Genomic DNA, 22,601 nt, shown 5'->3' with positions numbered 1-22,601 from the left:
GAACCATGGAGGCCCCACCTCGCACCTTACAGGATTTAAAGGATCAGCTGCTAACATCTTGGTGCCAGATACCACAGCACACCTTCAGGGGTCTAGTGGAGTCCATGCATTGATGGCTGTTTTTGCAGCAAAAGCAGGACCAACACAATATTAGTAAGCTGGTCATGATGTTATGCCTGATCGGTGTATATTAGAAAGGGTATAACAATCATAGAGTACAAACGCAGTTATCAAGGGATGTAATGGTCAATAACTGCAAGAGTAATTGAGTAAATAATATTGATTTCACACAAGCCGAATGCCTTGAAAACCGTGTTTTTTGGAGAAAAATAAAGGATTACAACAGTAATCCTTTCTCTTTGTTGTATGAAAGTATGCAAGAGTGTGTGTGTGTGTGTGTGTGTGTGTGTGTGTGTGTGTGTGTGTGTGTGTGTGTGTGTGTGCAATGTTTATTTCAGCCAGTGTGTAGATGTCAGAGAGAGAGAGAGAGATTGTGTGTGTGTGTGTGTGTGCGTGTGTGCGTGTGAGTGCGTGTGTGCGTGTGTGTGTGTAAAGCTCTCCTGCATCCTATAGGGATAATCATCAGCTAGACAGCACTCATCCGCTGCTGCTGCTACACACAACCATGATGGAGTGGAAGCAGAAAGGAAGTGTGTGTGTGTGTGTGTGTGTGTGTGTGTGTGTGTGTGTGTGTGTGTGTGTGTGTGTGTGTGTGTGTGTGTGTGTGTGCGTGATGGGGGTGCATATGAGTGTGGGTTTGTGGGTATGTGTGTGACAGCAAAAGATAAGGAAGGAGATTATGAGTGTCTGATAAAGAAATAATAAATGGGCTTCAGAAAGGCATGGGGGTGGTGAAGGAGGCAGGGTCAGGACTTGATTGTTTCTGTGCCTATGTCACCAAATGGGTGAAAAAACACATCAGTGATCGTCAGCAGAGCAATGCGTACAAATGCATCATATTTCATGTTGTATATTGATCTTTTTGTTAGGCATTCAGGGCTGACAGATCAATCACTTAATCGTGTCGAAACATAGATCAGAGTGAATGAAGCATGGACCTTGTGACAATTAACAGACTGCACTTAAAATGGCAGGAGTCAGTGTAATTTGTTTCGGGAGTGTGAATCCCTGATAGGAAATCATTGCTATCTTACATAAAAGCATGCATCCACACACTCTCTCGTGCACACCAAAGTGTGCTTTGAACAACTGAAGGATTTGTTAATGAACAGTTTGGCACTCACTTGCATTTCCTCTTCAGTGCACTCTAAGTTATATCCTAGTTTTGGGGGTAAGCAGGGTTTTTCCATTAAAAACTATAATCTAATATGAATATAATTCATATAAATGCATATAACTGTTACAGATCCCTTGTTCCCCTGGACTCTATTTCCCATGATCCTCCTGTTTCGTCACCTGCACTCACTTCCCTCGTCAGCTCCTCATCATCATGGATCACCTGCACCTGGACTCTATTATCTGCACTCCCTTTGTAATGCACTCACTCCCTGCACTCCTGGGGCCTGTACCATGATGGTAGATGAACAAACTCAGGGTTATAGGATTAGTTTCGAGTTGACAAAACCAAATCACTCCAATCCGGCTTTGTTGGTACCATGATGCTGATCATCAACTTTCTCTGTCAACTCAGGCTTTGATCCTGAGTTTGTGAAGTGTGTGCACATGAATCTGTGACATCAGTGGTGAACAGCCAATCACATGCCTTGCAACAGAAATAAACTGTGATTCACTTCTCGCGAGAGAGCCAGCGAGATTCAAAACTCTTTCGCTGAAAATTAAGAATTTAAACGCATTTACACTAATGGAAAATACTTGTCTGTGAAAGAGGACAAATAAAAGAAATTATCTTTCTCTATCAGTCCAAGTGAAGTTAGTTTATATGGTTAATAATATATAGCGATAGAGACTCAAACATACAAGCTCACATGTAGTCATATTTGAATAATATATTTACACCTTATTTATATTAGCCTACATATGATCTATATATATTAATATTCATTGAAACTAAGTGCTTAATAACAACTGTTAAACTAAACTTGCATGTGTGTAATGGATTAATAAAAATATAGATCATATACAAATCATATATAAATTATATTATCATTAAAACCAGACAATTTCATCATTAAATATTTGCTTTTACTATATAATGACCTTTAATTTGGAGGAAGAGAAACTGGGGGAGTGACTTTATTGCGTTGGGTGTGTCAGTGTCACTTAGCTTACACCTGATTGGTCCAATTTCAGTTTGAGATCTCTAACCCTGAACATAACCTGCCCCGGAGCAGGTTAGCCGTGGAGCGTAAGTTACCATGGCGATGAACACCGTTAAAAGCCAAGTCACTTTCATGGTACCTAAAACCCAGGATTGGTGCAAACTAATCTGAAACTTACCTGGCTAGCCAGCTAATCCAGCTTCATGGTACAGGCCCCTGGTCCGTTCTCTGTTGTGTTAAGTGTATGTTTGGTTTCTCCTCGCCTGAGTTTATTAAAGTATTGTCTTAATTGTGGAAATCCGTATCTGCCTCGTCTCTCTACCAGCTACACGTAACAATAACTCAAATAAAAATGACCACATGGCCACATTACCACCTCGAGTGCGTATAATTCAACGAGCCATCATCATCAATTATTCCTTGTATATAATATATATATATATTGCTATCACCCATATATATATATATATATATATATATATATATATATATATATATATATATATATATATGGGTGTTTCTGCAACTACGGGTACTTTTGACTCTCCCAATTTTAAAAAACTCAACCTCTATGAATTTCAATTTTAACCATCACTGTTTGTAATACATATAAAAATGTTTGAATATAGAAGCTAAATTGAATATAGAAATTAAGATTTTAATCTGGAGCATGTTTATTTTTTTATGGTTTTCATTTCTTCTTACAAAATGTCCTTACTGCAACATTACAATAACGGTAATTTTATACACTTTTCTTTTTTTATTTCTATAAAAATTTAATACATTTACATAGTTACTTTCAATATTTGTCCATTTTTGTAAATACCAATATTAAAAAATAATTTAAAATTAGGGGATTTTATGATATTCTTTATGCCATGGAAATTTGACGCTAACCTTAGATATCAATTGTTTTAATAGACACCAAAGATAAAATATTTAGCATTTTATGACAAATATTGTCATTTTAATGTTTAAATCATCTCTACTGAAAAGTTAAAATAATTTTTGCAAACAACGGTCTGATTAATAATTAAAATAAATTATTGATGCGGTAATGACAACTTGTGTCGGTAAGGACACAATGTTAATGACGCATGTTAATAATGTAACCTTAACGTACTCGGTTACGAACGTAACCTCGGTTCCCTGAGATATGGAACGAGTACTGCATATGGGGAAAAGCTCCTTTTTTCCTCCGTGCTGAAGCCTTTTTCAATAGCGCAGTGTAACTACACGGCCATTGGTTCAATCATGAAAACTTTTAGAACCAATGATGGCGCGGCGAAGCTCCGCGAGCCTATGGTGATGTAGCACGCCAAAAAGCCTGCCAAAACGGGCGAGGCTTATGGCTATATAAGTGGGCTTTTCGCCATAGGATTTCAGGTCATTCGACTGAAGCAACGGCACTGAAGCCGCAGCCTCGTGGCACGACATAGAATGCAGTACTCGTTCCGTATCTCAGGGAACCAAGGTTACGTTCGGAACCGAGTACATTCCCTTTCGATACTTCACTCGTACTGCGTATGGGAAACAAATTCAACTGCGGCGTGCCACGGCAGGGAACGACTGTACTTATCTTGGGCGCCTAGGGGCCCAGGGGATAAGTGAGAGGGCCAAGGGCCGTCGAACCCTAGTTACCTGGTAGAGGGAGACACTCCCTAACAGTGGCATGATGACGGAGCTCGACAGAGGCCATCGTATCATACCGAGAGGACCCGAGTATGCAAGGTCGGGATGTCCAAATTATAGAATCTTACAAAAGTGGACGGCGAGGACCAGCCGGCCGCCTCACAGATGTCTTTGAAAGAGACACCACTAGACCAGGCCCACGTAGAGGCCATCCCTATAGTGGAATGCGCTCTTACTCTTATGGGGCAGTTAAGGCCCACAGAGGAGTAACATAGAGCTGTTGTGTCGACTATCCAACGCGAGAGACGTTGCTTTGAGACCGGAGACCCTTTGGTGCAGCCGCCAAAGCAGACAAAGTGTTGGTCAGATTGCTGGAACGGCTTTGATCGCTCAATGTAGGTCCTCAATGCCCTGACAGGGCAGAGTAATTCCACCTCTCGCTCGTCCGAAGAAGGAGGTAGCGCTAAGAGGGAAATGACCTGTGCTCTGAATGGAGTCGAGAGCACCTTAGGGACGTAGCCATGCCTGGGTTTCAGAACGACCTTAGAGTCGTTGGGCCCGAATTCAAGGCATGCAAGGCTCACAGAGAGGGCCTGCAGGTCGCCAACACGCTTTACCGATGCTAGTGTTAGTAGCAGAGCGGTTTTAAGCATCAAGGGCCGAAGGTCAGCTGACTGCAGCGGCTCGAAGGGAGGTCCTTTGAGAGCTGCGAGGACCGTGGAGAGGTCCCACGAGGGAACAGTGAGAGGACGAGGGGGGTTCAACTGCCTAGAACCTCTCAAGAAACGCACAATGAGGCTATTTTGACCCACTGATTGGCCAGCAATGGGAGCGTGAAACGCTGCAATGGCTGCTACGTACACCTTGAGCGTGGAGGGCGTGAGGCCCCTGTCCAACCGCTCTTGGAGGAAAGACAGTATCTGAGATATGTCAATCTCGACAGGGTCAACGTTGTGTGCTGAGCACCAGTCAACGAAGACCGACCACTTCTGGGTGTAGAGGCATCTTGTAGACGGAGCTCTAGCCTGAGAAATGGTGTGCAACACAACCCTGGGGAGGCTCAAAGGCTCCCAACGAGGGACCACAGGTGCAGAGCCCACAATTCTGGCTGAGGATGCCAGATTGTCCTGTTCGCCTGAGAGAGGAGGTCCCATCTCAGGGGAATCGGCCATGAGGCTTCCATGGAAAGCCTGAACAGCTCAGAGGATCAGACTTGGCTCCTCCAGAGTGGGGCCACCAGGAGGACTCTGTGTTTGTCTTCCCTGATTTGCCTGATGACCTGGAGGATCAGTGCGATCGAGGGAAAAGCGTAAAGGAGGAGGCTGGGCCAGTCATGGCCAGCGCATCCAAGTCCTTTGAAAAATAAGTTGGGCTGTAAGAGTTGTCTTCTGAGGCGAAGAGGTTGACCTCTGCCTTCCCGAAGATCTCGCAGATCCTGTGAACCGTCTGGGGGTGGAGCATCCACTCGTCCGAGGGGACATTGCTCCAAGATATCTGCTCCCAGGTTCGTTCTGCCAGGTAGATGCCTCGGCTTGAGCGACCGCAGCCTGGGTGCTGCCCATTCCAGGAGGCGCTTCGCCAGAGCGCACAAGCGGCTGGACGAGAGGCCTCCTTGGTGATTTATGTAGGACACCACTGTCATGCTGTCCGACTGGACTAAGACGTGGCACGTGGCTAAGACGTCTTCAGCAATGCCTGAAAAGAGTGAAGGGCTCGTTCCACTGCCAGCATCTCAAGACAGTTGATGTGGAGATGGCTTTCCTCGAGAGACCATGAACCGAAGGCTGGTCTGCCCTCGCATACAGCGCCCCAACCTAGGTTGGATGCGCCGTTCGAGAGCACCATCCTTCTGGACACTGCCTGCAGGGGGACTCCACGACTGAACCATTTGGGGTTCATCCAAGGTTTCAGGGCCGATATACAGGCCTGATTGACCTTGACGCGAAAGCGGCCATGCCGCCAGGTGTGGAGGGACCCTGAGTTTCAACCAGTATTGCAGAGGCTACATACGTAGAAGGCCGAGCTGCAGAACCGGGGAGGCGGACGCCATCAGCCCTAGCATCCTCTGGAAGAACTTCAGAGGGAAACAGGCTTTGTTCCTGGCAGAAGCAGAGAGCTGCTGAATTACCAGGGCACCCTCTGGCGAGACCTCATGCGGGCAGAGTCAAAAACTGCACCCAGGAACGTGATGCGTTGGCTGGGGAGCAGTGAGCTCTTGGCAAAATTGACCCTGAGTCCTAGACACTGTAAGTGGCTGAGGAGCACGGATCTGTGATGTTCTAGCTCAGTTCGAGATTGGGCCAATATGAGCCAATCATCGAGATAATTCAAAACCCGGATTTCCATCTGTCTCAGAGGGGATCTCGCGAATCGCCTGTGATGGGGGGATATCTGGATGTGAAAGTAAGCATCCTCGGTACAAATCTGGGCGAGGATCTGCTTCAACGTTAGCATTCTGAACTTCCGTCTCATGAGGGAGCGGTTCAGAAGTCTGAGGTCTAAGATGGGTCTGAGACCGCCATCTTTCTTGGGGACGAGGAAGTAATGGCTGTAGAAACCCGATTCGCTCTCTGAAAGGGGAACAATCTCTATGGCTCCTTTCCTTAACAGAGTCATCACTTCGGCACGGAGGACATGAACGTCGTCTGGATTTACTGAAGTGGGAACCACACCGCGGAAGCACGGGGGTCTTCGGGCAAACTGCAGTGAGTAGCCGTGATTTATAATCCCCAAGACCCACTTTGACACACCGGGGATGGCTTGCCAGGCCTCGGCCCATGTGACAAGGGGCTGGATAGTGTCTGGTGATAGACCGCTGTTCAGGGGTCTTAGCACTGACGAGATTGGAAGAGGAAATTTGCTCTCTTTTTGACAATGTAAAATATTTATTGTGCTCGAAATAAATATGAAAACGGCATTTTGCGTGGGCGCAACCACTGTGGACCCAAGACGCATTACAGCCATTTTGTCCCCAACACCCGGAACTGAACGAGTTGGTGGGGGAACTGTCCTCTTTCTTCCCTTTAGATCAGGAAGACTTTGGAGGCGTCGGGTCCAGCACTATTGTTGGCCGGGGGCCCTGGCGTCTCGGGAGCGTGGCGCGTTTAGCGGGACAGGCTCGCTGTCGCTGATCCTTGGGGGGCGCTGCCTGTGAGTTAGAGGGGGCAGGCTTGCTCTGGTGCTGAGCATGTAGGGTGACCACCCGTCCCACTTTGCGTTGTACCGCACAGCATTTTGACTCCTTGTCCCGCCCGTCGCATATTGAGAAAATGTCCCGCATTTTTCAGTCTGGTGGTTTTTAATTATAATATGTGCATGCGTTCTTTTGCCTTTTTAAGAAAGCATTTTATTTATTCTTTTTGTTGTAGTTTTTCACCTTGGGCTAATTTTCATCTGATCTTGGGCTAATTTTCATCTGATCGATTGCTGTTCGATTGCTCCCGTTGTATCTCTCTATTAGTGTTACTGGATCTTAGTGCTGCATTTGACACTATTGATCACAATATTCTTCTACATAGACTCGAAAACTATGTTGGCATTAGTGGAATTGCATTGGCATGGTTCAAATCATACTTATCTGACCGTTATCAGTTTGTAGTAGTAAACGATGAGATGTCATATCAATCACAAGTTAAATATGGAGTACCGCAAGGCTCAGTACTAGGACCGTTGCTTTTCACTCTGTACATACTACCCTTGGTAGATATCATTAGGAAGCATGGCATTAGTTTTCATTGTTACGCTGATGATACTCAGCTCTATATTTCTTCACGCCCTGATGAAACTTACCAATTCGCTAAATTAACAGAATGTATAGCTGATATAAAAAACTGGATGACCAGTAATTTCCTACTACTAAATTCAGAAAAAACAGAGATTCTAATTTTTGGACCAAAAACTACTTCACGCAGTAACCTAGAATACTGTCTAACACTTGATGGCTGCTCTGTTAAGTCTTAGTCGTCAGTTAGGAACCTGGGTGTGCTCTTTGATACCAATCTTTCATTTGAAGGCCATGTTACTAGCATCTGCAAAACCGCATTCTTCCATCTTAAAAATATATCTAAACTACGACATATGCTCTCAATGAAAAATGCAGAACAGTTAGTTCATGCGTTCATGACCTCAAGGCTAGATTACTGTAACGCTCTACTGGGTGGTTGTTCCTCCTGCTTGATAAATAAACTACAGCTCGTACAAAATGCAGCAGCTAGAGTTCTTACTAGAACTAGGAAGTATGACCATATTAGCCCAGTTCTGTCATCATTGCATTGGCTTCCTGTTAAACATCGTATAGATTTTAAAATCTTGCTAATTACTTACAAAGCACTAAATGGTTTAGCTCCCCAGTACCTGAGCGAGCTCTTAAAGCATTATAGTCCTTCACGTTTATTGCGATCTCAGAATTCAGGCCAGCTGATAATACCTAGAATATCAAAATCAACCGCAGGCAGTAGATCCTTCTCCTATGTGGCACCCAAACTCTGGAACAATCTTCCTAGCATTGTTCGGGATGCAGACACACTCTGTCAGTTTAAATCTAGACTAAAAACACATCTCTTTAACCTGGCATACACATAACACATTATCAATTTATATTTTCAAATCCATTAAAGGATTATTAGGCTGCATAAATTAGGTCAGCCGGAACCGGGAACACTTCCTATAACACCAGATGTACTCGTTACATCAGAAAAAGAATGGCATCTACGCTAATATTAGTCTTTCTGTTTATCCCGAGGTTTACCGTAGTCAACCGGATCCGGGCCGTATCCAGTTGAGACCAAGGACCTGCGCCTTGACACGACCACAACGCAGCCCTGAAGTATCAGCAGAGATCGAGTCGACTAGATCATCCATTGTGAAGACATCATCAACACGACAGCCAGTGCCACAGTTCCTCAACAAACCGACCATACCGGCGTGATGAATACGATCCTCAATTGGACACGACCACAACGCAGCCCTGAAGTATCAGCAGAGATCGAGTCGACTAGATCATCCACTGTGAAGGCCTCATCGACACGACAGCCAGTAGCACAGTTCCTCAACAAACCGTCCATACCGGCGTGATGAATACGATCCTCAACTGGATGGAACTGAAATAAATACTTTGAATGTTGCGATCCTATCAGATTTATGATAGCAACCTGATTCGTAACAAAGCACTGTTTGCCAGAGGAGAACTGGCCCCCCGACTAAGCCTGGTTTCTCCCAAGGTTTTATTTTTCTCCATTTTAACACCTATTTGCCACTTGTTTGCCACCTGATGTCACCTGTTGGAGTTTGGTTTCCCTGCCACTGTTGCCTTTGGCTTGCTTAGTTGGGGAAACTTGACATTTGACTTCACATTTGATATTCAACAGTATTCTTGACATTTATTCAACAGTGCTTTGATCTGCCTGCATTGACACTATTCTTGAAGAGCTGCTGTGCAGCAAAAATGATGTACCAGTTATCAATGTAAAGCCACTTTGATACAATCTGCATTGTAAAAAGCGCAATATAAATAAAGGTGACTTGACTTGACTGAGTCGGCGCAGTCCTGGGGCGACTTGCAGCAGTGGAAGAGCTGGAGCGTTTCTGCAGGAAATGTCGCATTGCCTGGGATGATTTTTGCGCTGCAGTGAAACGCTCGGTGAAACCCTCTATGGCTGGCCCAAAGAGACCGGACGGAGAGACTGGGGCATCCAAGAATGCCACTTTGATGGCACTCTAAAACAACCAGGTTGGCCATGGATCTTCCAATGGCTTGGGCTGTGGCTTTCGTGGCATGTAGGGCCAGGTCTGTGGTGCTGCGGAGGTCGCGATAGGCAGGTGCGTCAATACCAGACTCGTCCAGTGTGCGGAGGAGTTTCGCCTGGAACACCTGGAGAATGGCCATGGTGTGTAGCGCTAATGCAGCTTGGTCCACAGACAAATAAGCTCTACTGGCTATGGCGGAGGTTGTTCTGCAGGACTTAGAAGGAAGAGCCCTCTTGTTCTTCCAGCCCACAGCTGCAGGGGGACAGAGGTGAGCGGCCACGGCCTCGTCCAGCGGTGGCATTCGCTCATGGCCATTCTCTTGAGAGCCGTCCACTGAAGTGAGAGCTGCAGGTGAAGATGTGCGTAGGCGGGCCGAGTAGGGGGCGTCATGTACTTCAGGGAAGAAGGGCGCGGAGCGCTGGCGGGGGGTCTGGCAGCATCCTGGCAGATACCACTCATCCAGCCTGCTGCGCGTCGGCTCTTTGGGCGGAGCCCACTCGAGGTCGAGTTCCTCGACAGCCTTGGAGAGGACACGGAAAAGCTCGGCGTCCATCCCTGGCCTAGCGTCGATGGGCTCCAGTGACGGCAGGTGGGCGGGGTCTTCAGAGTCGCCGGCCCATTCCTCCGTTTCAGATGCCGCGAGAGACATGGAGTCATCAAGCGGCTCGTCCTCTGATCCGCCAAAAGAGATGCGGTCACTCACTTCAGCCAGAGATGAGGTTGCTCGCTCACAGTGCGGGCATGAAGTCTCGGTGAGCGCCGCCTCTGCGTGGGGCTTACCCAGGCAGCCGACGCACTCACCATGGCCGTCATCATCCTGCAGAGGGGCTCTGCAGGTGCCACAACTGTGGTGCGGCATTTGTAGCAACGCCGCTGCCGTGAAAACGGCGTTTGTGGGGCTCTTTTAGAGTGGTGAGAACTGCTGGAAATGCTCTTTCAGCAGCAGCGTGAAAAACGCGGAAATATGCTGCTTTTAGAATCGCCGGATGGTGGCAGGAGACTCGCTGAGAGGCGGCCGGAAGCAGGAAGCGGGCGGCTTGAGAGCAGCAGTCTGCGAGGGCGCCGGCGCTGCTGCGGTTGGCGGTCTCAGCTGGTCCTCTGCGGTGCCTCTTCGACGGCGGAGAGAGCTCGTTCCAAGCGGCGAAGGCGTTCAGCAGGAGAGTGATCTAAAATCCTATTTGGCACGCTACATCACCATAGGCTCGCGCAGCTTTGCCGCGCCGTCATTGGTTCAAAAAGTTTTTATGATTGAACCAATGGCCGTGCAGTTACACTGCGCTATTGAAAAAGGCTTTAGCACGGAGGAAAAAAGGAGTTTTTCCCCATACGCAGTACAAGTGAAGTATCAAAAGGGAACAATAGGTTACTGTAGAGAAAAACAGTAACAGACAAAAACAGAAGGTATTTTGTCAAAGATAGTAGAGGTATTGCAGTAAAGACTGGGTTAAAGGGATTTTCTTGTTTCAAAAACTAATGCATTTATGAATTTCTATTGAATTTGAGGCCTTCAGTATTTTGTTTTGTCCTCTGGTTTCTTTTGTTTATCCTCCACTGTCTTCTTTTCTAATTTGTCAGTTTATCTGCTCTTTTTTTAAGCTCTTTTTCCCATAACTCTTCAGATCTGTCTGGGTCTTTTCTCATTACCTCATTGCATTTCTGTCATCTGATTGTAAATGTCTAGGGTTGCAGAAATGGCATGTTTATATTTAGTTTACAATAGACATAATATTTTCAATAAATACTGATCAGCCACAGCATTAAAACCACCTGCTAATATCATGTAGGTCCCCCTCATGCTGCCAAAACAGCTCTGATACGTTAGGGCAAGGACTCCACAAGACCTCTGAATGTGTACTGTTGTATCAGGTTATAAGTTTGGGCCTCCATGAATCAGAGTTTTTCATCAAGCACATCCCATAGATGCCAATTGGATTGAGATATGTGGAATTTTGAGGCAGAGGCAACGCCTAGAACTCTTTGTCATGTTCCTCAAATCATTGCTGAATAATTTTTGCAGTGTGGCAGGGTGCATTAACCTGCTGAAACAGGCCACTGTCATCAGGGAACACCATTGCCATTGTCTGCAACAATCTTCAGGTAGGTGGTACATGTCAAAGTAACATCCACATGAATGCCAGGGCCCAAAGATTCCCAACAGAACATTACCCTGAGCATCACACTCCCTCAACTGGCCTGCCTTCTTCCCATAGTGTATCCTGCTGCTATCCCTTGGTTGAGATTGGACACTCATGTGCCCACTGTAGGCATCATCATAGGCACTTTGTCCATTCTACTGCTAAGCAGCAAACTGCTATTCACTGTGTGTTCTGACACCTTTCTATCATGGGCACCATTAAGTTTTCCAGCAATTTTTTAAGCAGCAGTGGCTCTTTTGTGTGATTGGACCAGACAGGTGAGCCTTTGCTCCCCATGTGCATTAATGAGTCTTGGGCACCCATGATCCCAACGCCAGTTCAACGGTTGTCCATACATGCGCCACTTTTGATATGTACTAACCACTACATACCATAAACACACCACAAACCTGCTTTTTTGGAGATGTTCTGATGCAGTTGTCTTGCCTTCACCAAAACCCTTGTCAAAGTCACTCAGATCTTTTCAGTTATTCTTTTCACTGCTTCAAGCTCATGAAATTCAAGAACTGACTTCACTTGCTGCCTAATATATCCCTTGACAGGTGCCATTGTTATGATATAATAAATGATATTCACCACACCTGTCAGTGGTTTTATGAAAAAAAGATGATCTTTATCTTAGTTTTGTGGATCTTGTGAGTGACCTAATGGGGGTGGCCCAATCTGTAAGCCATGTGTTCACATGCTAATTTCTTCATTCTTTTCCTTAGAAACTAGATTTGTTTGGCTTTGAACAAATGTCATATTTAGAGTCTTTTTTCAGTGTTGCTCAAAAGGACTCAAAAGTGTGGGACAGGTGTATTTAAATGAAAAAAACCAACAACTTTAAGATGGTGTAAAGTAACATTTATATGAAACTAATTAATTTAAAATGATGTCATATTGTAAAAGAATTAGCTAATTTTACACATCTCAGCATAAAACTATGTATATATATATATATATATATATATATATATATCAGAGGTCAGGTTAGACTTTCGCATTGTCTGTCATTTTGACGGACAGGATAGTAAAAATTCTGTTATTTTAACTTTTATATTTTAATGATAATAAGACGGTTAATAGTTTCTTTTTTCGTCCACATTTTATTTTTATTCATGAGCTTACAGGATATGCAAATAGGCCTAGGCTATGGATTTATTTATATTATGAAAAGAAAGTTGAACAAAGACTGTGCGTCACTTTTCAGTTTTCATCTTGAATAGTTCGGATCGTGAGTGAACGCGATCATCCCTTCGTCTTTACTACTTTACAGAATGAAATAAACATGAATGAACATCAGAAAATATGTTGAAAGATACAGTACCTTACCGAAATCTATATCTTGTCTTAATCAGTTCAATCAATGTTGGAAACAATGTCACGTAACATACTCAGAAAAGCCATTCGTTGACCATAAACTTGATAGTCAGCAAGAAAAATTTTTTTTATTTTATTCTGGAGACTGAACTCACGCTCTGCTGCCACACTGGAGCGCACTCACCACCAATAGGACAGGGGTGGGAATTACAGTTACAAGTTATATCAGCCTCAGTGTAATCTGTCAAAATGATGGATGACCTTCAGATATTTCCGTCACTGCAAAAAAAAATTCCATCAATGACGGAAAATTTTCGGTTAACGAGACCTCTCTCTCTCTCTCTCTCTGTAAATATATGTGTGTATATATATATATATATATATATATATACACACACACATACAAACCCAATTCCAAAAAAGTTGGGACACTGTACAAATTGTGAATAAAAAAGGAATGCAATAATTTACAAATCTCATAAACTTATATTTTATTCACAATAGAATATAGATAACATATCAAATGTTGAAAGTGAGACATTTTGAAATGTCATGCCAAATATTGGCTCATTTTGGATTTCATGAGAGCTACACATTCCAAAAAAGTTGGGACAGGTAGCAATAAGAGGCCAGAAATGTTAAATGTACATATAAGGAACAGTTGGAGGACCAATTTGCAACTTATTAGGTCAATTGGCAACATGATTGGGTATAAAAAAGCCCTCTCAGAGTGGCAGTGTCTCTCAGAAGTCAAGATGGGCAGAGGATCACCAATTCCCCCAATGCTGCAGCGAAAAATAGTGGAGCAATATCAGAAAGGAGTTTCTCAGAGAAAAATTGCATAGAATTTGAAGTTATCATCATCTACAGTGCATAATATCATCCAAAGATTCAGAGAATCTGGAACAATCTCTGTACGTAAGGGTCAAGGCCGGAATACTTCCAGAAAACATTGTCAGTGAACACAATCCACCGTGCCATTCACCGTTGCCGGCTAAAACTCTATAGGTCAAAAAAGAAGCCATATCTAAACATGATCCAGAAGCGCAGGCGTTTTCTCTGGGCCAAGGCTCATTTAAAATGAACTGTGGCAAAGTCAAAAACTGTTCTGTGGTCAGACGGATCAAAATTTGAAGTTCTTTTTGGAAAACTGGGACACCATTTCATCCGGACTAAAGAGGACAAGGACAACTCAAGTTGTTATCAGCGCTCAGTTCAGAAGCCTGCATCTATGATGGTATGGGGTTGCATGAGTGCGTGTGGCATGGGCAGCTTACACATCTGGAAAGGCACCATCAATGCTGAAAGGTATGTCCAAGTTCTAGAACAACATATGCTCCCATCCAGACATTGTCTCTTTCAGGGAAGACCTTGCATTTTCCAACATGACAATGCCAGACCACATACTGCATCAATTACAACATCATGGCTGCATAGAAGAAGGATCCGGGTACTGAAATGGCCAGCCTGCAGTCCAGATCTTTCACCCATAGAAAACATTTGGTGCACCATAAAGAGGAAGATGCGACAAAGAAGACCTAAGACAGTTGAGCAACTAGAAGTCTGTATTAGACAAGAATGGGACAACATTCCTATTCCTAAACTTGAGCAACTTGTCTCCTCAGTCCCCAGACGTTTGCAGACTGTTATAAAAAGGAGAGGGGATGCCACACAGTGGTAAACATGGCCTTGTCCCAACTTTTTTGAGATGTGCTGATGCCATGAAATTTAAAATCAACTTATTTTTCCCTTAAAATTATACATTTTCTCAGTTTAAACATTTGATATGTCACCTATGTTGTATTATGAATAAAATATTGAAATTTGAAACTTCCACATCATTGCATTCTGTTTTTATTCACAATTTGTTCAGTGTCCCAACTTTTTTGGAATCGGGTTTGTATATATCATGAGCATCATGATATACACAAACCCGACAACTATATATATATACAATCATGATATATACAAACCCGAGCACTATATATATATATATATATATATATATATATATATATATATATATATATATATATATAGTGATTTTGTTCAGTCAACATTATAGTTATATTAAATTCTTTGATTTTCAATTAATTTTATTTCAAATTTGAATTACAATTCTGCATCCTTTTTGCTACCTCAATTTAAATAATGTGCACAAATCATCAAAACGGACTGTTTTAAGTAACTCCTTAGCTACCATGATTGCTCATGATGCTCTGTGGATTTGCTAATTACCAGCATATGCTCTTTTCCCTCTGTTAGTGGTTGTAGACACTACACAGCACTCATTCTTTGTGATGAGTTTATCAACCACATTAACCACTATGCAACTCCAAAGAACTGCTAATGAAGAACACATGGGCCTAGTGTAGCGTTACCAGCTTCTGGTAGACCACATGCTAATAAAGTTAGCCTCTAATGCTAAGAGAGGGAGTTAAGAGAGTTTTAATGAATGGAATGAAATATGGAGTTCAACTGGACATGAAAGTAACATCAAATGTAGCTTTGACCCTGTCAGTGAACGAAAACCAACTGCATTGATACAGAAGGGCACGAATGGAGATGTTGCCAAGCGGCACTTGGATAAAGCACAGTGTGACTGAAAACTAGAGCAAGGCTCCCATCGTGAAAGAGGAAAGCCAAAGGCGATGATGTCACTCCCTAAAAACAATGCCTCATTCAGAGAGACTGGAGGACAGGAAGCTGCTAGTCATTTAAAACTTGGGAGGAAAAAAAAACGACAACATCTGCTGCTGCGTACAGTCCAGATGGATTCAGAGAGAGAGGGAGAGAGAGAGACGGTCGCTATATTAGACAATATACAGAAGTAGAAATATTTCCTCTTGGATACTGGCTCAGATCCGTGAAATATAAAGAAGTTTCCAGTCAGCTAGGTCGTGGTGTGATACTCACTTCAAAACAGACATGATAGGCTCACCTTCTAAATGGCTCATTGGAAAAATGTGCCTATGATGACATTTCTGCAAAATGATATTACGATGCTGCTTGCCAGTTTCACCACACTTTCAAAAGTTTTATCTGAAACAGATGAATCTGGTGTGAAGTGTCCATATTTTATGTTGGTTGATGTATGTATCTCGGCAGTTTGTAAATTAAATGTATGGTGAGTGCCGCCAAAACATTTATGCTCTATTGTGTTTGAAAACAATGTACTGCCTACACTAACTCTACACTAAACCTAACTGATAGTTAACATAGGAAAACGTGAGAAAAAATTGCATTTATTGCAACTATGCCATTTTAGGTTTCTTCTAAGTCTTTAAGCTCTTTTATAATAAACTGTGTTTTGTGGGACTCGTTCCCAAGCGCTTGGTGTTTTACTGCCACAGTGTTCATTTCATCTGGAAAATGCAGTGAACAGTAGGTAGATGCACAATTTTCCATTGAGACTAGGTTGCTCATTTCTATGCAGTTCTGATATGCCTCATCAGAGAGTAACAATTAGCAAACAATCATTGACTGTGGATCTTGACTCCATTCCAGATGAGCCATTGTCTGTGTTGGGAAAAAGTGCATGAAACTTTTTGCTTACTAGTTTGAGACCAGGTTATTAACTAGTGCTGCGTGCCATTTTCTAGGCAGACCAAGCAGGAGATTTAGTTGCATCCTTACCTGATAGAGTTTAGCATTGTTGCTCCACTCTCTCGATTTCCAGGTAACTCAATATGGAATCCATTAGGGATGCTCCATTGTGCCGGCTGGCTCAAGACATTTTCCGACCTGCTTCCTGGTATAGTGGTCCGTAGTGGACTTGCAGAGCTTGCTTCATCCCTTGCCGTCTCTGTGCCCACCTCTGCCTCACCCTCAGCCCCTTCCTGCACAGTCTCCAGCTCCAGATCTGGAGGTTCAGGGCCCATTAGGGCCCTCTGCTGTATGAGAGGGGTGAGTGGCGCCTCAAAGCTGACACAGCTGTCCGTCTCGTCAGTGAGCGACAACACGTCCAGAGAATCCAAACTGCTGTAGCAAGTTCCGCCTCTCAGAAGCTCCGACTCGACAATGCGCTCGAATGTGGAGCTAAAACCATCCTGGCTCTCTTTCGTCCTGTCATACTCTTCCTCTCTGTCGTCCTCCACCTCCTCTTCCATAGCCGTGGTCTTGGCGACCTTCTCAACAATGCTCTCAAACGTAGAGCTGAAACTGTCCTGATTTCGAGTCTCACTTTCCTCTTTTTCTTCTTCGTCCTCTACCTCAGCATCTGCTTCCTCTACGGAGAGCTCAAATGTGGAACTGAAGGCATCTAGGTTCCCCTGCACTGAAGACTCTTCCAGGATCTCCTCCTCATCCTCCTGCCCTTCGCTGTCATCTTCGGTCCCGTTCTCAAATCTGCAGTGACAAAGATGCCGGTTAATACATTCTTAAACCTAGTGGTAAAAATCAAGTCACACAGACACACCTGGCTACAAAGGTCTGGCTTCAGACTGTATACAAAGGCTCTTAGCCTGGCCGGCATGCGCAGTGCGTGTTCCTATCTTTAGTCAGGCTGCTGTCACAGTTTTTCATCACGACTGCAGTGGAGGAGTCCCTGCAGAGGGGAGCATCATTCAGGACAGCTCCCCTGCCACATATGGTGCCCAAAATATATCTCACCCTCATTGTAACATGCGTGCCTAATCATTTTTGAAGTCTGAAATCACACAGCTAAACTCTGTAATACACGTGTTTCCTATTCAAAACATTATGTACGACATGACAAGCCTGGTATTGTAAAAAGATCCATGTCTTGTGTTTCATGGGATTTTAATGGTCATTTCGGGGTTTGTTCAACAGCCAGCCAGATTATTTTCTTGGAAGATCATTAGAATGTGTTTAGAAAGTCAATTTTATTTGTTTAGCACTTTTGTTTGATAGGCACATCACACAGGAGGTTGAAATGAAATTAGAATTGGAGTGACAGGAAAAGAAATTTACTAAATTGCAATTCAAAGAATCTCACAGAGGCTGAAATTGAAAAGGGTATTCTTAATTCTATTCTAAATTGCATGCAACCTTACTTTGGACCGTAAATGTTGATTCAAAGGCTGATACTGTATGTATTATTAAAGAGTTAGTTCACCCAAAAATGAAATTTCTGTCATTATGTACTCACCCTCATGTCGTCCCAAACCCGTAAGACCTTTTGTTCATTTTCGGAGCACAATTTAAGATATTTTTGATGAAATCCGAGGGTTTCTAAACCACACATAGGTAGCAAAGTCATTGCACCTTCTGAGGTCCTTGAGAGGCATTAAAGACATTGTTAAAATAGTCCATGTGACTACAGTGGTTCATCCTGAATGTTCCCTGTCTCTTCCCTGTCAGTCTCCTATGCTGCTGATGTAGTGAACGCAGTGCAGCGCTTCCGTGTTTACGTCCGAACGCCAGCTCAGTACTGGCTGACGCTGCAGCACAATGCTTGCGTGTGATGCTGACACAGGAGCTGGCCAATAATGAGTCGGTGTTCTCATGTAGAACATGGAAGCACTGCACTGTGTTCACTAAATCAGCAGTGTAGGAGACTGACAGAAGAAAATAAATTAAAGTCATTATTTTTGTTTTGTTTCTGCGCACAAAAAGTATTCTCATCACTTCATAACATTAAGGTTGCACCACTGTAGTCATGTGGACTATTTTAATGATGTTTTTAGTACCTTTAGTACCTGGACCTCAAAAGGTGCAATGACATTGCTGCATATGTCTGGTTCAGAAACCCTCGGATTTCATCAAAAATGTTTTAATTTGCATTCCGAAGGTTTGGAACGACATGAGAGTGAGTGAATTTTTGGGTGAATAAACCTTTAAGAATGTTTACCAGTGCAGTTTTAATTAAGCTACATTCTTCATCTGTCTGTCCAAGTATACAAGTCCAAGTATTGTGAGCTATTATTACAATTTAAAATTAAAATGTTTTCTATTTTATTATATTTTCAAATGTAATTTATTACTGTGATGCAAAGCTGAATGTTATCATTACTATCATTATTTTATCATTAGCATCATTACTCTAGTCTTCAGTGTCACATGATCCTTCAGAAATTATTCTAATATGCTGCTCAAGAGACACAATAATGAAAACAGTTGTGCTGCTTAACATTTTTGTGGAAACCATGATCCACATTTTTCAGGATTCTCAGTTGAATAGAAAGTTAATACTGAAACCTTTTATAAAAATATAAGCATTTACTGTCACTTTTGATCAATTTAATGCTTCCTTGCTGAACAAAATTTTGAATGGTAGTGTACATGTACATGCATCACCTCTGTCTTTCGAAGCATGTGCAGAAATCAGACCAGCACAATTTCAGTTGGACTAAAGTGACATTAGATTTTTTTTAAAGATGAATTATTGCTTCAGTCTGACTTACAGTGCATGTAAAATTAATTCTTATTTTACTAACCTCAGAGAGCACAGGGGCTTAGTTGAGTCCTTTTCTGGGCTCTGAGGCAGCAGCGACTGTGTGTCTTCACCTTCACAGATATTCCCTTTACCATTTTCTGTTACAGGATCCAAGCAACTGCCCTCAATCTCACCATTTCTGCCTTCCTCTTCTAATGTCACCTTCTCATCCTCCTTTGCGCTGGACTGTGTATTTCTGTTGCTTTCTGTTTCTCTGTCTTCTGCTTCTCCTTGATGCTCCTCCTCTGTCTTTGGCCCATTACAGGGCTCCAAATTTTTAGCCTTAGAGCTGTCAGCATCCTCATCTCCCTCAGGTTCTGGGGGTATATCTGGAGGTGGGGTGCCTGTGTGGAGGGGGTCATCCTGCCCCTCCTGACTCATGGTGGTCTCCTCAATCACGATGTCCTAGTAGCCTGGGGTCACAAGGTCAGGGTCAGGAGCAAGGGAGTGGGGTAAAGTCACACCTATTAAAGAAGAAATTAAGATACAACGAGATGTCAGATAAAAGTGAGCCCTGAATAATAAAGGATAGTGACTTACTGAGAAAATACAGTCCTTTCATAATCCACTGACATTAGTCTGGAAATAACTGCATATATTAATATCCACAGTGTCAAAGAATGTATAAGAGCCCATTTGTTTCCAGAGGAAATATTCCTAAAAAGATTATATCTCACTTAATTGGAGTTTCATGCAATTATCAACTTCTTAGATGTTTCTCCTAATGGTCATAAGTTTGGAATAATTAAGATTTTTTAAAATATTTTTGAAAGAAGTCTCTTATGGCTGCACAGTGTTGGGTGTAACGTCTTACAAGTAACTTGAGTTATGTAATCAGCTTACTTTTTCATATAACTAATAAAAAGTAACAAGTAAATAAAAAGTACAACTAAATATCTAAGTTACTTTTTCTAATTAGTAACACAAGTGTGGCGACTAGGGCGGGCGAGAGCCGTGAGGGAACGGCGCGAGGCCGGTGGTGCGAGAGTTAACGAGATACACCTGGGAGGCGGACCGGCCTTGAGTCTCTCACGGAGGAGCTCTGGGAACATAAAAGGAGGAGCGACAACAGTGAAGGACGAGAGAGGACCAGGCCTGGATATTATTTTATGTTTTATTATGTTTGTGTGGCATTACTTTCGTTTTGTTCTTTGTTTATTTTATATTAAAGTTATGTTGAATGTTCGCCGGTTCCCGCCTCCTTCTTCCTGTACATATGAACTGTGTTACAACAAGTTACTTTTTCACATTTATTGACTGACAGCTCTTCTGTCCACATGTTGAGAAAAAATAAAGTGCAGAGGTGTTCTAGACTAAATGTGAACATGCATTTACTCATCTCACTTGCACAAAAAACATTCAGTATTCCTCAAAATGCATAAAAACAAAAATATATTTTACACAAATACACAAATATACTTTATGTATTTAATCTCAATTTATGTCTTTGCTGCTGACATTCAATGATCTAATTCAACCTCACTAATAAGCAAAAATTACTTTAGATTATATTTAGAAATAAAATGTTGAACTTCCTTCTCCTGTATCCTGTTCTTCTTCAATCCAGAATGGCAGCACTTTAATAAAGATGTTCATTTTGCTGAATGAGATTCAAAGATCCAAGTAAGTAAAATGATCTGATCTTCCCATGTCTAGTACAGTATATTGGTTAATGTTTGGCTGATGCTATTCTGTTATCTGTGTCTCTTTTCACAATGCAATTAACATCTAATGGATAAGTCAAGTTTTGTCCATTTGTATTATATATAATACAAATATCCTGTTGTGCCTGGAAATATGTAACATTACAGAAGTAAAATGAGTTGGTGAATGCTGACATTAACCATACCGTAATGTGCCACTGAACATCTGTCCTGTCCAGTGCTACCAGGTTTAGGGAAGATTTCTCAGAGCAGCAGTTATAAATCAAAGCAGAATTTAAAATTAGACTCAGACTGACCCTTAAATTCACCCTCAGCAGATGAGAGTTTGATCATTCTGGTCTATGTGTTGTATTGTAAGTGTGTGTGAGCCTCGAGCATGTGAAACATCAGTGAGGTTTGCTGAGTCAAAGCTAATACATTCTGCACTTCTGCAGGGCTGATAAAACACAAAGATGACAGCAGATAATGGAGACTGAATCAACTTTTAGTAGTAGTAGTAGTAGTAGTAGTAGTAGTAGTAGTAGTTTATTGTCATTCCAAAACATGCGGTACATGAAAGGAACAAAATTTTGTACTCAGGTCCCGGCAATAACTATAGGTAACAACATTAATAATAATAATAATAGAATAAAATAATCTGCAGTATAAAAGCATTATTAATAATGATACAAATCCATCAGACAATAATAAATAGAATTAAAGCTGCAAGCAGCAATGAAAGGGCCCTCGCACCCGGGGCCACCGCCACCTAGTGGCCTTAGGAAAACAGTGAATAGTGGGCGACATGCATGTAAGCGTGTGGCGAAACATCAAATTTTGTCAGGCCGCCATGGACATGCCCTTCAATGAAAACTCAAGATCTTCCCAATTTAACATCATAAAGGCCTTTAGATTAGACTGACCAAATATAATGTTTATCTGATTAAAGCTCTAGGAGGAGTCCGTTAAACGTCTGGAAATGACAAAAACTGCAAAAATTTTGCAGAGAAAATTCAAAATATCTCACTTCCTGTTGGGTTTACAGATTTTGCACCCAGGGACTTTTTTGTAGGTATTGGGCTGTTATATGTGTCTGATGAATTTCATGTACATGAAACGTAGCAGAAAGGGCACTTGAAATTTTGTAGGTGGCGCTATCGAGACATTTTTGCCACACCTAATTCTGAAACCCATATCAGACGTAAATTTTCATCACTTCTGGTGCGTGTGCAAAGTTTCATGAGTTTTTGAGAATGTTTAGGCCCTCAAAAATGAGATTCATTTTGGAGAAGAAGAATAATAGACTGAGCAATTACAATAGGGTCCTCACGCCATCTGTGCTCGGGCCCTATATATATATATCTATTAGGGCTGTCAAAATAACGCGTTAATTTCAATTAATTAATCTGAGAAAAAATAACGTGTTAAAAAAAATAACGCAGATTAATCCATTCCGTATTGACCTTTAAACCTGGAGCCGTTCTAG

The 22,601-nt window shown here is 42.6% G+C and overlaps 1 protein-coding gene across 3 annotated transcripts in view; it reads right to left on the bottom strand.

The window, feature by feature from the left end:
• The window catches only part of psd2 (pleckstrin and Sec7 domain containing 2), a 93,499-nt gene that overhangs the window by 63,477 nt on the left and 7,421 nt on the right, over positions 1 to 22,601 (bottom strand). For all 3 annotated transcript variants that reach the window (XM_048176086.1, XM_048176085.1, XM_048176084.1), the window contains exons 2-3: positions 19,474 to 19,936; positions 16,712 to 17,422 (exon numbers count right to left, since the gene is read on the bottom strand). In XM_048176086.1, coding sequence (XP_048032043.1) covers positions 16,712 to 17,422; positions 19,474 to 19,853 — 1,091 coding nt within the window. In that variant the 5' untranslated portion in view covers positions 19,854 to 19,936. The remainder of the gene's footprint in view (positions 1 to 16,711; positions 17,423 to 19,473; positions 19,937 to 22,601) is intronic.

This window comes from Megalobrama amblycephala, linkage group LG23, assembly GCF_018812025.1.
Source record: "Megalobrama amblycephala isolate DHTTF-2021 linkage group LG23, ASM1881202v1, whole genome shotgun sequence".
Classification (NCBI taxonomy): domain Eukaryota; kingdom Metazoa; phylum Chordata; class Actinopteri; order Cypriniformes; family Xenocyprididae; genus Megalobrama; species Megalobrama amblycephala.
The sequence above is the reverse complement of the archived record's forward strand: the minus strand, read 5'-3'. Positions and strand labels throughout refer to the sequence as shown.